The following is a 13,741-nucleotide window of genomic DNA, read 5'->3' on the forward strand; positions in this document are numbered from 1 at the left end:
TTGTAGGAAACTTCACACTAGCTAAACATAGTAATACATCCTGACAGACCAAGTACCATGTGGAACATGCAACTAATAATTGCCAATGACATGTTATAAATTAGTATTGACATGAGGAGTAAACACATTATTAGATAGATGGAAGGCAAGCACGGCCTTACCAGAACACTGCCATCAACCTTAGTCTGTCTTGTCAGACTAACCCCCATCCACTCATCTTCTCTGTTCTCTTTACATGTCTTTCCACAGGGAGCTCCTGGACTGTTTCCTGGGAGGAGGAGGTGAGAGAAAATAGTGCATTAGTGTGTTTGGCAGAAGGTACAGGATGGTACAGATTCATTAAAAGCACAAACTCTTCAAAGGAGCCCTTTGGCTTCATAACCTAAATGTGTACATTATTTTACTAGACTATTTAATGATTTGATTTTTACAAATGTGAATATAAAGTGAACCAATTCAAAGTATATAATACATCCATGCAGTTCAAAGAACTAAATATTCCATTGTGAAGAATTATTTTTCCTAGTGACCTTCCCGAAAATATTCATCTAGATATTGAGCCAAATACCATGTGTTAAAAAACTTAAACTGGATTGTAATACTAAAGTATGACAAATGGATGTATGAAGAATAAGATTTGTTAACTTGATTTAGTAAAGTAACGTGGCCGCATAATTTTAGTACTATTGTGTGCTGTATTATAGAAAATATATATATGAATACTTCTTACATGTACATCTTCTATAATGAACCATACAATAATATATATAGATATATGTATATATATATATATATATATATATATATATATATATACACACACATATATCTATATCTATATATAATATATTTGCACTACATTTCCAGATCTCCCTGTAAGACCTGTGAGGATTTGGAACATGGGGTCATGAGGCTCTTAGCTGAAAATGAAAAACACATGTCAGACACTCTGGACAAAGAGTGAATGAGTTACAAATGTTGTTAAGTAATACTTTACTAACTTTAACTAACTAAAAAAATCTCATACCATCTTTGATGTCACAAATTATGAAAATTGTTTTGTGGCTTCATAAACATTGTGTGAATCTGCTGATTATAGGCTTTGCAGAAAATGTACACTCAATCTATAGGAAAATGATTGTTTTATACCTTTGTTTGAAAGAGGAAAAACATGTTTTTTTATACATTATTTACATGTAACATTACTAAAGACAACAAAATACTATTATGTTTTATCAAATACTAGTTTAAACAAATGATTTTGCGATCATTATTTATTTATATTTGGTACATTATGAATTCGAGCTGCTACCTATGCTTAGACAATGAACTTTAAGGTTCAATAAGTTTTTTGTGTCTATTTTCCCTAAAACCATGTTATGGAATTACAGCAAATTCTTCACACAAAACCTATTTGGATGTACACAATAATATACCTGGTCCTTTTTTAAGGTGTAGGCCTGTTTGTCTATCTATCAAACAGTCTATCCTCCTCTTAATTCTCAATCAAGTGTATATTTCTATGTCAATAATTATTTTGGCTTGCTTTCAAAATAAATTTCAATAGGAAAGTATAAAGCAAATGTGTTCATTGATTACTGATCTCCAGTTATATGTAATTAATTCTAATAAAATACAAAGAATTGAATATAAAATATTTTCCAGTCACTCACCTCTTCCTATGTCCAGCTCAGTGCATTTCTTGTCAGGATTGCTGTGAATTCTGCATTTAAAGATTGCTCCAGGAGTCTTTATCGAGGAGCTAAATTTAGAATCTGCTTTTGGGGCACCCACCAATATCCTAAAATATAAGATAAGCATGAGTTAAATAATGAAAATTGTTATTTTTTTTTTCTCCGAATTTAACAAACCACGTGTAATAGTCTCTGATGTCTGTAAAACTTCTACAAGCATTTTTACATGGAGAAAGTAGATTACTGGATTAGGGGTAATGGGCAATGAGTGGTGGGTAATCGGGTTCAAAATTTCAGCATGTCGAGGAGAGAAGTTACACAGAAGAGATTTTTACTTCCTCTTGAATACAAGAGATTTTGAAATCATTTGGCAGCACGTTGGCACAATAGTTAGCATTGTTGCCTCACAGTGCTGGGTCTGTGGGTTTGATTCTAACAAGGGGACTAACTGTATGCAATTTGGAAATTCTGCCCATATTTGCATATGTTTGCTTCAGGTGCTCCAATTTCCTACCACAGTCCAAAAAAGCAAACTTATAGGTTATTTAGCTTCTGGAAACACCCAAATCTGTGGTAGGGAATTTACACTGAATGCTCCAATGCGGCAGGGACCAATGTGAATGATTCTATATGGTCTGGAAAGCAATAATATTTGTCAGGATGAGAGTATAAGACTGATAATATGAAATAGAATATTAAATGTCCTTTTTAAAACATTTGGTAAATTAGCCCAGTAGGAGGAAATTTGGTTGTGCAGACCCTTTGTGAGGAGACCAGTTTAAAATATGCAGATCCTAGACATCCATTGTTTTGATCAAGTATTCCACTTCCTGATTGACTTCCTTTCCATAGGTATTGTAAACACAAAAGAACCACTAGGTGTAAATTAGAGAGCCATAAGCCTAGGTGAGAATCTTGGAGAACGAGGCAAAACCTGTAGGTATATAGAAATATGAATTTCAAAGAAAATGTCTTCATATTTCATATTTTGGGACATCCGTGTGCCACTCCATACTGAGGGGCAAAAACCACACCCGGGTTGTGAATTATACTTACTAGCACTACCAGGGAACAGTCTTTGGGAAAGGTATCTCAGATTGTTATAATTCCATCATGTTTGGTATTTATTAAAGGGGGAGTTATGTCTCTGGGATATATCTGTGAAGAGTTACCAAAGGTCAAAACTTTTGTGAGCAAACTATAGTGACACCCAGGGGACATTCCTGCCCCCACATTAGCATCCACACCTACGCTGTAAAAGCCATCCCATTTCATTTTGCTTAAAAAACCTGTGTTGGGAAGGGGCAAATTGTCAGTTTCTTGGGGATCAATCCAATTGAATGACTGTCCATCTTTTGTGCCTACCCCCAGGCATACAGATTATTATACGTAAGTTATGCTCTGTACTTTCATCCCATTTGTTTTTATAACTGTTTGCAAATGTTTATTTGTATGTTAAATCTTTATCCAATTGTTTTTTATTATCTGTAAGCATTGTACCTTTTGTATATTAAATCTAACAATTCAATAGTTCTGTCCTTATTGCTCTAACTGAATCCATTGCCTGTTTAGAAGAGAGAGATTGCTTGGCTGGGGCTAAGCCTTTAGAAATCAGAGTGTGAAGGGTTAACTGTTTAGCTATCAGAACACCAAGTGTACGCAATTGGATAGTTGAGTCATAGGTTTGCTACGGGCCTTATAGGTAGCTGGTGGCAGTTGGCGGAGAGGTGTAGAAGCTGGTGTCTGTGTTGGGAAAGGGACCAGTAAATCTGTATGTAGCCTTAGAGAAAAAGGTGAGTTTGAGATTTGGGTTGGAATCCTGTGTGTTCCCTTACAGTAAGCTTCGTGACACATAAAGGGGTTCAGGAGAGGTTTCCTGACAAAATAGAGGTGATATATTGTATGACCGTTGGAATATATGATAAGATATTTAATCAGGGAGTAGCCAGAGGGGCTTATCCCTGACAATAATAATAAATTTATCTTAGTGAATCAAAGCATTTGTTGGCCTATCAGAAGATACTATTAATGTTGGTAAACTTTAGGATGGATCTGAACTGTGGCAAAGTAAGCCCAGCCGGTTCCCAGCAACAACAGACAGTGGGGCATAGGCTGTCCATCCTGTCACACTTGTATGTACCTGTATTTCCTATGCTATATAATATATACTGTTTATACCTGTATTAATTTTGCTATATAATTTATATTGTACATACATGTATTACTATGCTATATAATTTATTAGCACCTATATATCTCCCTTTCTCTGTTGTTTATGCAACATTTAATAAATGAAGCATAGCTGACCTCTGCCACCCCACTGGCGATGAACAGGGTAAGTGGAGAAAATAACACAATAAGTGCATGGTAATGGTTAATGTAATTGCCATGTCTGCGCGCCTGACTCTTATTTCAGACAAGACCCCCATCGGACAGCCAAGAAAATTGGCTGAGAAGAGACAAATATACTCTCTAGTTTCTCCCATTTTTGCCTCAATATATGGACCCTATTTCACCTAGGTGCAAACCAATCAGCAATTAGCTGTTAACTGTGCAAGATAGTTGGTTGCTGTGGCTCAGTTCAAATGTTGTACCTATATGCAATATAAGGTGCTGCCCAATGGATACAATGGTATGGACTAATAAGTAAGCAGAGCTGTCTATAAAATATTGCAATTCACCTTGTACATACAACATTGAAATGCTCAGTATTGTCTGAACTGACCTAGAACCAGAATGGCATGGTGAATTGTATGTAAGAGATAATAGGAATACCAGAGAGAGAATATTAATCAACAGAGGTAGATTAAGCTTGACCTTTATATTCCTAACTTCTCCTCTTGAAACAAACCATTCAAGACATTTCCCACGTCAAAGCTCTATAAATCCAAAGTGCCAAAGTACTACAATGTTATAGCTGTCCCAATGAATAGTGACTTCAAAGAAGTCTAGAAATTCCAAATGGCTGAAGGAAATTTGTGTATATTCCTCCAAACTCAGACCATTGGTGCAGAGAAAAATACAACAGAGAAAATTAACAAGCATAAAAGACACGCAAATTACAAAAGACATTGGAATGAAGTACAATTCAATGTTGTCAATTCCAATTTCCAGAGATAAAGGGGACATTTATTTTCAACATACTTTTCTCTGTTGTAATTTAAGTGTTGCGTGCAGGTCAAATAATCTAACATCACTTTTAGCTTTAATCCTCTAAAGTAAAAGTACTTCTCTGAAGTTAATTATACATCTGCATAAAGATTCCTGTTATCCGTTGACTATTTCACACTCTGAAAGCCAACTGGTACATAACCCTAGCAGGTTCTTATACAGCATGGTTCAAGTTTACCAAACTAGTGGCCCTACTGCAGGATGTGCAGCTGCTACGGGGATCAGCAATGCCAGGTTGCTCTCTGGAAACCAGAGAGCAACCTGGCATCACTGCACATGCACAATTTGATTGGGGCGTCACAGTGTATGCATTGGACCTGAGCGTGCTCAGAAGAGGCTGGAGCTACATAACCAGGCTTTCTCCCAAATTTTGGTGTGGAGTCTGGCAATGCAGTGTTCCTCTGCTGAACTTTATACCTCCCAGTGAAAATTGCAAAAATAAACTGCGCAGTGGAACAATTCCCATTTAGGATTTCCTAACAGAAAATACTGTCTCAATAACTATACATCATTAACCTGGTAAACTGTGCCAATAACTATACCTCATGAACCTGGTAAACTGTGCCAATAACTATACCTCATGGACCTTAAACAAACTTTCATGATAAGTCTGTACAAACATCTTTGTGCAGCTGGGGGCAGGCCCCGATTACAAGATGCTCAATAAATTGTGGTGTCACCACCCCACCCTGCCCCCCACACACACACTTTTCCTTTGGAATTCCCGGAGAGGAGATATAGTATGTAGGCAAGTATGATGTGTGCCCTCTGCAGGTCTTCGTGTCCCCAGTTTTGAAGTGGCTGTAATAGAACAGCCTGTAGTCAATCAGCTCATCAGAATGATCGCAGCTGCGCAGAACATTTCAGGGCTTGAGGGTGCTGATTCCTTGATGCAGTAACATGTCAATTCTGCCACTCAGTGTTTGGGCAGAATCACTTTCTAATAACATCCACAAATGTGGGTGCACTATTTGAGCAAGCTGTCCTGTACTCAGGCCAAATGGTTGGATCACTTCCAGTGTCACTGGTACTTGTTAGTGCGATCAGACACACATGCTTGTTTTTAAGGGCACCAGCTACAATATCTGCCCATTAGCCTGGCATCACTGCCGTTATCAGAGTGTGTGTGAACAATTTTAGAATAAACAAGGTCCTCCAGCAGCACATAGTGGAAAGATGAGACTTCTGTTAAACTGGTGCAAAAAGATTGTGGTGTTAAAAGGATCTGTATATAATGTAAGGTTATACATCCAATTTTTTGCTTTTAGGTGTCAAATTTGCAGTAAACTGGAGCAATCAAGGAGTCCTACTGTTGGGCTTTTCTGATGTCCAATTCTCTATACCAGGCCTGGCTAACCTGTGGCTCTCCAGACGTTGTAAAACTACAAGTCCAAGCATACCCTAACTGGCTATTTACTGGCAAATGATGTCGGGGCTTGTAGTTTTGCAACACCTAGAGAGCCACAGGTTGGCCAGGCCTGCTCTATACTATAACAGAATTAGATGCACTCACCTGCCAGGTATAGGGGTTTACATCTAGCAAAGGCTGGCTTGTGAGCCACACCCAAATGTGCCTTAAATAGGCTTGATGGACAGCTGCTATGACAAAAAGGCAATATTTTGAAACAAAACCAGAGAAAAATAAGCCCGTGCTTATTGGACAGTACTTTTACTCTGATGAAAAATATGTAGCATGATCACTGCCTGTACTAGAAGGACTTGCTAGATTCCTGTAAACATTTCCATGCATTTAGACCAGAAAACAAAACATATTATAGCCTTTCCGAGTCAAGGATATCTCAAAGGGGTGTACCAACTTTTCTTTACCCAAAATTAGGAAACTTAACCTACAAATGTTCATGGACACCAGGCACCAGTGTTGTGAGTTACCAATGCAGAATAAAACACTGCCTGTACTGTCAAGCAACAATTTACAAAACAACATAGAAGAGCAATGCTGGTATGTCTATTTAGGCTAAAATACTTTTAAAAGAGTTATCAGACCAGGCAGCACTTTGCAAAGTAATACAGGTTATAAGCGACCTTCATACATTGATTGCACACAACAACTATAAATGAACTATCCATCAAATATCTAATCATAATCATTCCTGTTCTGTAAACAAGGAAGAAAGAAAAAATGCAGAACTGCACAGTTTGAAAAATCAATGCAGCATAAGCTTTTTTATTTCTTAGTTAAAGATGTATTTTCTATTTGTCAGCAATGTATTAGTGGTTTTATTTTACAAACCTAAACATTATTCTGTGTCAATGTTTTGCATCCCTTGGGCAGTTATTAAAGTACATCCATTTCCCATTTAATTGTCTTGGGTAATCAATTAAGTTCACATGCACTAATAATATACACTTGGCTATTCTGCTACATTTGGTTATTTTGATATACAAAGATACACTTGGATATTCTGCTACATTATAAACAATGTTTAATAATGGATATGGATACATGTCTGCGAGAGATTGAAATTGTACAGATATTATACAGGATAAATGATGTATTATAATATGTAGAACTTCATAGTTACCAGCATTTTTAAAGTAGTTTTCAGGGACACATTCCTACTGGGACAGTGCATTTAAGCATGTCATGCGTAATTCTCTCTCGACGTGCTTTGGAGCACTGCAATCCCTGTCGTGTCATGTTTCCTCACCACAACATGCTTTGTTGCTATTTAAATTTGCCTCTTTAACTTTAGTTAACCACTGGTTTTAAAGAAATGCCAGCGACACTTTGGGGCATATTCAGTTAGCTTTTCGGTCCACAAAGTCCCGATACCGCAACATTGCAGATTTTCGCGTGCACCCCATAGAGTAGTGAAGGGAAATCCGCGATGTTGCGGTAACATATTGTCAGTTTACACGTCCAGCCGCGCGTCATCACAGATCGAAAAGCTAATTGAATATGCCCCTGTTTGTCAAATGTGTTCCTTGACAAGGGATGTGTAAGCAATGCTTACACCTGTGGTTGGGTGTGGGAGGATTGGTAAATGGAAGATATCATAAATGAGTCTGAATAATTAAAGAGTGTGATGAACTTGATCATGATGACTGGCATTTTAATATAGATTTAAAAATATTATTAATAATAATAATAATAATAATAATAATTATCTAAGCACCAGCCCTTATAGCCTTGACGAACAGTGTGGGGTACAAGCTTATGACTTGCTGGGCTGGCCACACTATAAGAGGGAAACCCATAGTGGGTCCCCTAGTCATAATGTGACATGCCCCAGGCTGGTCGGCTTGGGGCTGAATTCCCTTGCACTGAGGTTCTAACTAACATCCATATGCAGTGGGTGTTGGGGTTGTAAAGTGTTAAAAGATACAAAAAAATAATTTTTGTATGTGGCACTACTGGTCCCAGAAATCCCTGGCAGCCATAAATTGCTTGGGTATGCTGGCGTTTATAGAACTACAAATGCAAGCATGCATTGGCATCCAGGGCCTGCTGGGACTTGTAGTGCCAAATAGTAAAGTCACACCCATGGTGACAGAATCTTTTGTTTACATAAAGACTCCCTCAATTTCCTGTTCACCAATTTATTAAGTAACTAAATCCACTGAGCTTTTCTGTTTTCTTCCAGCTTTTATCCTAATAATAAAAAAAACATTGATTCCATGTCTCAAATGACAGGCCGGAGGGCGTGTCAGGAACTAACCAATACAGAACGGTTTCACTCTGATTGGTCAGATCATGATAAAGCGACTGTAATTGGTCATTATGGAATTCAGCCCCATGCAGAACAGTCTTTACACTGCAATGATCTGTGCTGTTGATCAATAGAACAGATCGTTGCATCAGGGGTCGAGCAAGAGATATGTCATATCAGTAGCTGTGCCCACCTCGGATTATATTGCAATTACATAAAAACAAATTTACTGTACTTGGCCGATGCATGCCATCCCCTTCCGTCCCCTGTCACAAGTGTAAGATGCGGTCAAATTTGCAAATGGACATATGCATACACATGTTTGTGCATATATAGGTCCAAGTCACACCCAATGTATTGATACATTTTGATCTAATCTGATTATTCTTCAAATAAAAGTGCTATTGGCATTCCACTGGGAAGGAAAACCAGTGCAGCAAACCTATAACTGACAAATAATGTCAGTGTGAACAAATCCTCAAACTTAAAACATACCTGTTATAACTACTGGTGGATTAAGATGATGTTGGGACCTGGGCTGTATTTACACCATGGGCCCCCACTCCTTGCCACATATGAACCCCAGCATCCCTTCCATTATCACATATGCTCTCCCTACTCTCCTATCGTCACATATAATCCCTGCTTTCTCCCTCCACCACACATACACTCCTTTATTCCCATATTTCCCTCAAGATTCCAATCTGCTGCTATGCCCTCCCACCCTTCTCTCCTTGTCACATATGCTTCCTCATCCTCCCTGTCTACCCTAACCCCCACAGTACCATACACCCCACATTCCCACAAGATTCCTACCTGCTGCAGTGTTGGAGGAAGGCTATATACTTTCTTTCATCAGTTCACACTGCTGCTGGTTCATGTAGGTAAGACTACTAAAATGGAGCATCAGCGGATAGTGCATTATAAATTTCTGACACTTTCTCCATCAGACAGCACAGCATTGTTAAAGCTGTTGTAGTGTCCGGGGGAGGAGGGCAGATTTGTGCTCACATGCCTCCCCCCACCTCCACCACAATCACTTAGGGACTCATGTAGAGTTGGACCCAGAGTGTAAGCAGGTCAAGATGCATGCATGAAACATTTACATGCATATGCTCAGTCGGGATGCATCTCAAGATGCGTCCAGCTCTAGAACACAAGCATATGAACCAGGTTTACATCAGGAGTAACAAATATGCATACTTACTTACATACTTGCACACCACAATAGCATAAAGAGAGTGTAGGGATAGCATAGGTATATGGCTTGACAGTGTTAGTAAAAACTGCACATTACCATATTGTGACTGGATTGTCTTAGGCTGGGCACACTACAGGAAAATTCTAACAATGCGATAGTTTTAGAGATTTTTAGCAATGACAGGAAAAAAAAAGTCTGGATCAGCATGCCGACTCATGTGTACACACTATACCCGTTGTACACGATTACCTTCAGATCTGTGCTCTTCATCTGTCATAACCATCGGCTGCAACCCCGCCTGTCAGCTAGTTGACCAGCATCATACGATGTCCTTTCCATAGAGTTTTGCTTTGTGATGTTCTTGGCTCACAAACCTCTTGTTTCTGCAGCTTTTGGTTTCAAGGTTTGTGCCCAGAGATTCTATCAATTCATTATGTATAACTCGTTGGCCAGATCTAATGAGTAAAGCAGCGAGAAGGAAGTGTTCATGTATCGGTGGAAATGAGAGAGGTACTCTGCGCGCTGTGAGTGAGCCTCTCGTGGGGATGTCTCTGTGCACTGCTATACCCTGCTCTTCACAGCAAGTCTTTACAAAGCAATGCACTACACAATAACATTTACTATTTACACTTAGCTACTTATAGCTAAATTGTCGTTACAAATCTGTGCATACACACTACAGAATTGGAATGACATCGTTGATCGTTGAACAAGATTTTTAATTTAGTTTAAATTCGTTCAACAATACGATGGGCTTTGGAACGCTAATCGTTCCTGGTTGCAGGGTGCACACTAATATGATATTGGACCAACTGGTTGCTTATCGTCTGATTGGCCCGATAATCGGCTGAAAACAAAGTAGTGTGTACCCAGCCTTACTCTGCCACCCAGTCTTCTTTATTGGAGAGGTCTAATTACAGTTTATCTGGGTTTCCTTACATCCATCAGTAACCTGCCATCACTGACCACAACCACTAGAGTCAACTATCACCACCATGATAACTGCGCACTAGATGTAGGTGCATAGTCCTGCCATCACCAGGCTCCTTCACCAGCACCTGGAACCACATACTTCTAGGTGGTTGGTATAGCTGCTGCGGTGCCCCTTTGCTGGTGACTGCCTAGTTTTTATGGATCAGGGCTGCTGGGTAGCGGGTAGAGAGTGGACACAGAGATGCTGGATTCAACACAGAACAGCTGGGATTCGTTTATCTGTTGGTCACAGGTTACAGCAGGCAATAGGAGTCAGGCAGAATCTTCAAAGCAATGATTGCTCTTAAAGGGTCCTTGTAAGAACAGTTACTAGTTAGAAGTACTAGTGATACGTTTTGGACATATAAGGGGGTAATTCAGCCTCCTGCCCCTTTTACCGATCCACGCTGATTCATGCAGCTAGCACGTTAATCTACCTGGAGGGGTTTCACACCTTTAACATTGTAGTTAGTGGCAGGGGGGAGTGTACGTATCCCCTGTCCACAAGTTGCCAGGGAATGGGAGACTCAGCCTCCTCTCCACATCTGGTGCCACTAAGTCGAGGGGGGAAATTTAATCTTTAAATCTCTCACTTAAAAATACCTCCAGAGACCTTGCCCAGGCTCCCCCTTCAAGGCGAATTTGGCTACAGACAGTGGGCAGCCAGATACCGTGGCAGCAGTCCCTGGGCTGCCGCCCCTGGAGCTCGAACATTCTGAGTTCCCCAGCATGTCTTGCGTCCTGGATTCATTTGAATCCAGGACTCACCACTGCAAGTCACTTTACCGCAGCTGCCGACAGGGTTGCCATGTGGGGAGCTCTTGGCTCCCACTTTATCCTCCTGCAGCCCCTCACTGGATCAGCATGGATGAGGGACAAATCCCGTGCTCCAGTCCCTGAACCACCGGGAAAGTGCTGTGTCCCAGGTTGTCACCCCAATTGCACCTATTATAATCTAGCACTGGTTATAACATACCGAGTAGCAGGAGCATTACAAGCTTTGACTTGCTCGCTTTCTCTGAACTTTACCTAATTGCACTAAAATAATTCATAGTTTGCTGCACTGCTGATTTTGGTGCCTTTTTGTCTTTTGAAGTGTTGTTTCACACCTAATAGCTGAATGATAAAGGGACATACATTTATGTTTATACATAGCTTTAAAATAGGGTTTATTTTTTATTTAGTTTATGTGGATGTAATTATACATAAGGTCTTATTGTTGAGAGGTATAGTTGCTGTCACTGTAGCATTTCTCCTTTGATAAATATTACCAGGCGAGTACTAGCTGCTAAGCAAAGTTCTTGTTCCCTTACAGATATGTACCACTAGGATTTAAAATGGGTTCCCCATTGAATATTGGTAACATGAATTAGTTCTGCATTATACATATCCATAACCAGATAATGATAGGTTTAATAAAATACACTACACATTTCTTTACAGTAATATATTAGTTCAGCACTTAGTACACTACCGCATTCTTCATTTTAAGTTTAATATAGCAGATCTAGCGTTTCCCAAGCACTAAAATGATGAGAACCACAAAACTGTAGTATTTAGAGTAACTGTGAAGCTTGCAGATTTTTTTCCCATTTGCTTCATAAAAAAATCAATTGCCTTTTAAGAATAAAGCTGATACACAAATATCCAAGCACTTCTACTTAAAGGATCATACATCTTCCCACATTTTACAGAAAGTATATTTCAACCTACCACCTCAAAACAAATTGGGCCTGATTCATTAAGGAAAGCAAAAAAAATCAGTAACTTTGTACCTTGGCAAAACCATGCTGCATCTGAAGGACAGGCAATTTTAAAATGTGATGGCAGATTTATAGTTGAGGTAGAGCATGTCCTAGATCAACTTTACAATTCAGTGTACAAATAAAGCTATCAAGTATTTGTGTGCTACATAAAAAAATAGACAGTATTAACTTATGTACAAAATAATAAACTAATTTGCACCCCTTGCATTGTAAGTTTGCAACATGGTTTTGTGCAGGAGAAAACTAATTTTTTTGCCTTACTTTTCTTAACGAATCAGGCGCATTGTGTCTAGCACTGTGCATATTTTTACGCGTGAGCACACATGCGTGAGTGTATTTGTGGTTTGTTGTAAAGCACAATTACTTTTTACGTGGAATCAGCCTCGCGTCAATACAGGTAGGCCCCTTACACTGTTGTGAAGAGGAATAGAGTCCTCCTCCATCAAACTCTGCAGCAAATAATTACTTGTTGTGGAGGAGAAATATATGAGTGTGGTGATGGTAGTGATGGTAATGAGGGACAAAGGCAGAGATGAAATGTGGTACAATTTGAGAGAGGTTGGGTGTTATATGTGACAAGGAGATGGTGTGGGGGGTATAAGTGACAAATGGAGAAAGCATGTTGGTCAAGTGGAGAATGGGGAGGAAATATGTGGTAGGGAGGCAAGAGAAAAGCGTGTGGGTATAAGTGACAAAAAGAGAGAGGGCCATAAGTGATAAGAGGAGAGTGAAGCATAAGTGAAGGGAAAGGAGAGAGATGGGGGCATATATGACAAGGGGAGTGAGGCTGAGGGTCATAAGTGGGATTATGTGCAACAAGGAGTGGAATGGTGGTGGCATATGTGAGGGTAGAATATAATATTCCTTTTTAAATTAGTTTGCAGTAGGGTGGGGTTAAAGATCAAAGTCAGTGCAGGGTTGAGTACAAGATTGGTGGGTACTGTGGGGGTGAGGGTGTCTATGAGAACAGTTTGCGATGTTAGAGCTTTGAGGATTAATTCTCCCTCTATGTTACATGTGGTCACACCCCTACTTATAATGAGGAAGAGCACAATACATTTATTTATAGCACACATCTCTCACTGAATTTACATGCGCTCCACTGAATGCTGCTCTCTGTGTGTCTGTTTAAATGGCATCTATAGGGCACATAGATAGAATGGATTGTATGCTGGCTGTTCTTGCAGTGTACAATGTACATGCATTCCATGTTATCTGCATGCATACAAAGCCAACTTTTAAACATAATTTCCATGGATACTTGGC

The 13,741-nt window shown here is 39.4% G+C and overlaps 1 protein-coding gene across 1 annotated transcript in view; it reads right to left on the bottom strand.

The window, feature by feature from the left end:
* ITGA9 (integrin subunit alpha 9) overlaps nt 1-13,741 on the bottom strand; it is a 329,646-nt gene that overhangs the window by 295,752 nt on the left and 20,153 nt on the right. The window contains exons 2-3 of the mRNA XM_075212608.1: nt 1,674-1,801; nt 162-268 (exon numbers count right to left, since the gene is read on the bottom strand). Coding sequence (XP_075068709.1) covers nt 162-268; nt 1,674-1,801 — 235 coding nt within the window. The remainder of the gene's footprint in view (nt 1-161; nt 269-1,673; nt 1,802-13,741) is intronic.

This window comes from Mixophyes fleayi, chromosome 5 (genome assembly GCF_038048845.1).
Source record: "Mixophyes fleayi isolate aMixFle1 chromosome 5, aMixFle1.hap1, whole genome shotgun sequence".
Lineage (NCBI taxonomy): Eukaryota > Metazoa > Chordata > Amphibia > Anura > Limnodynastidae > Mixophyes > Mixophyes fleayi.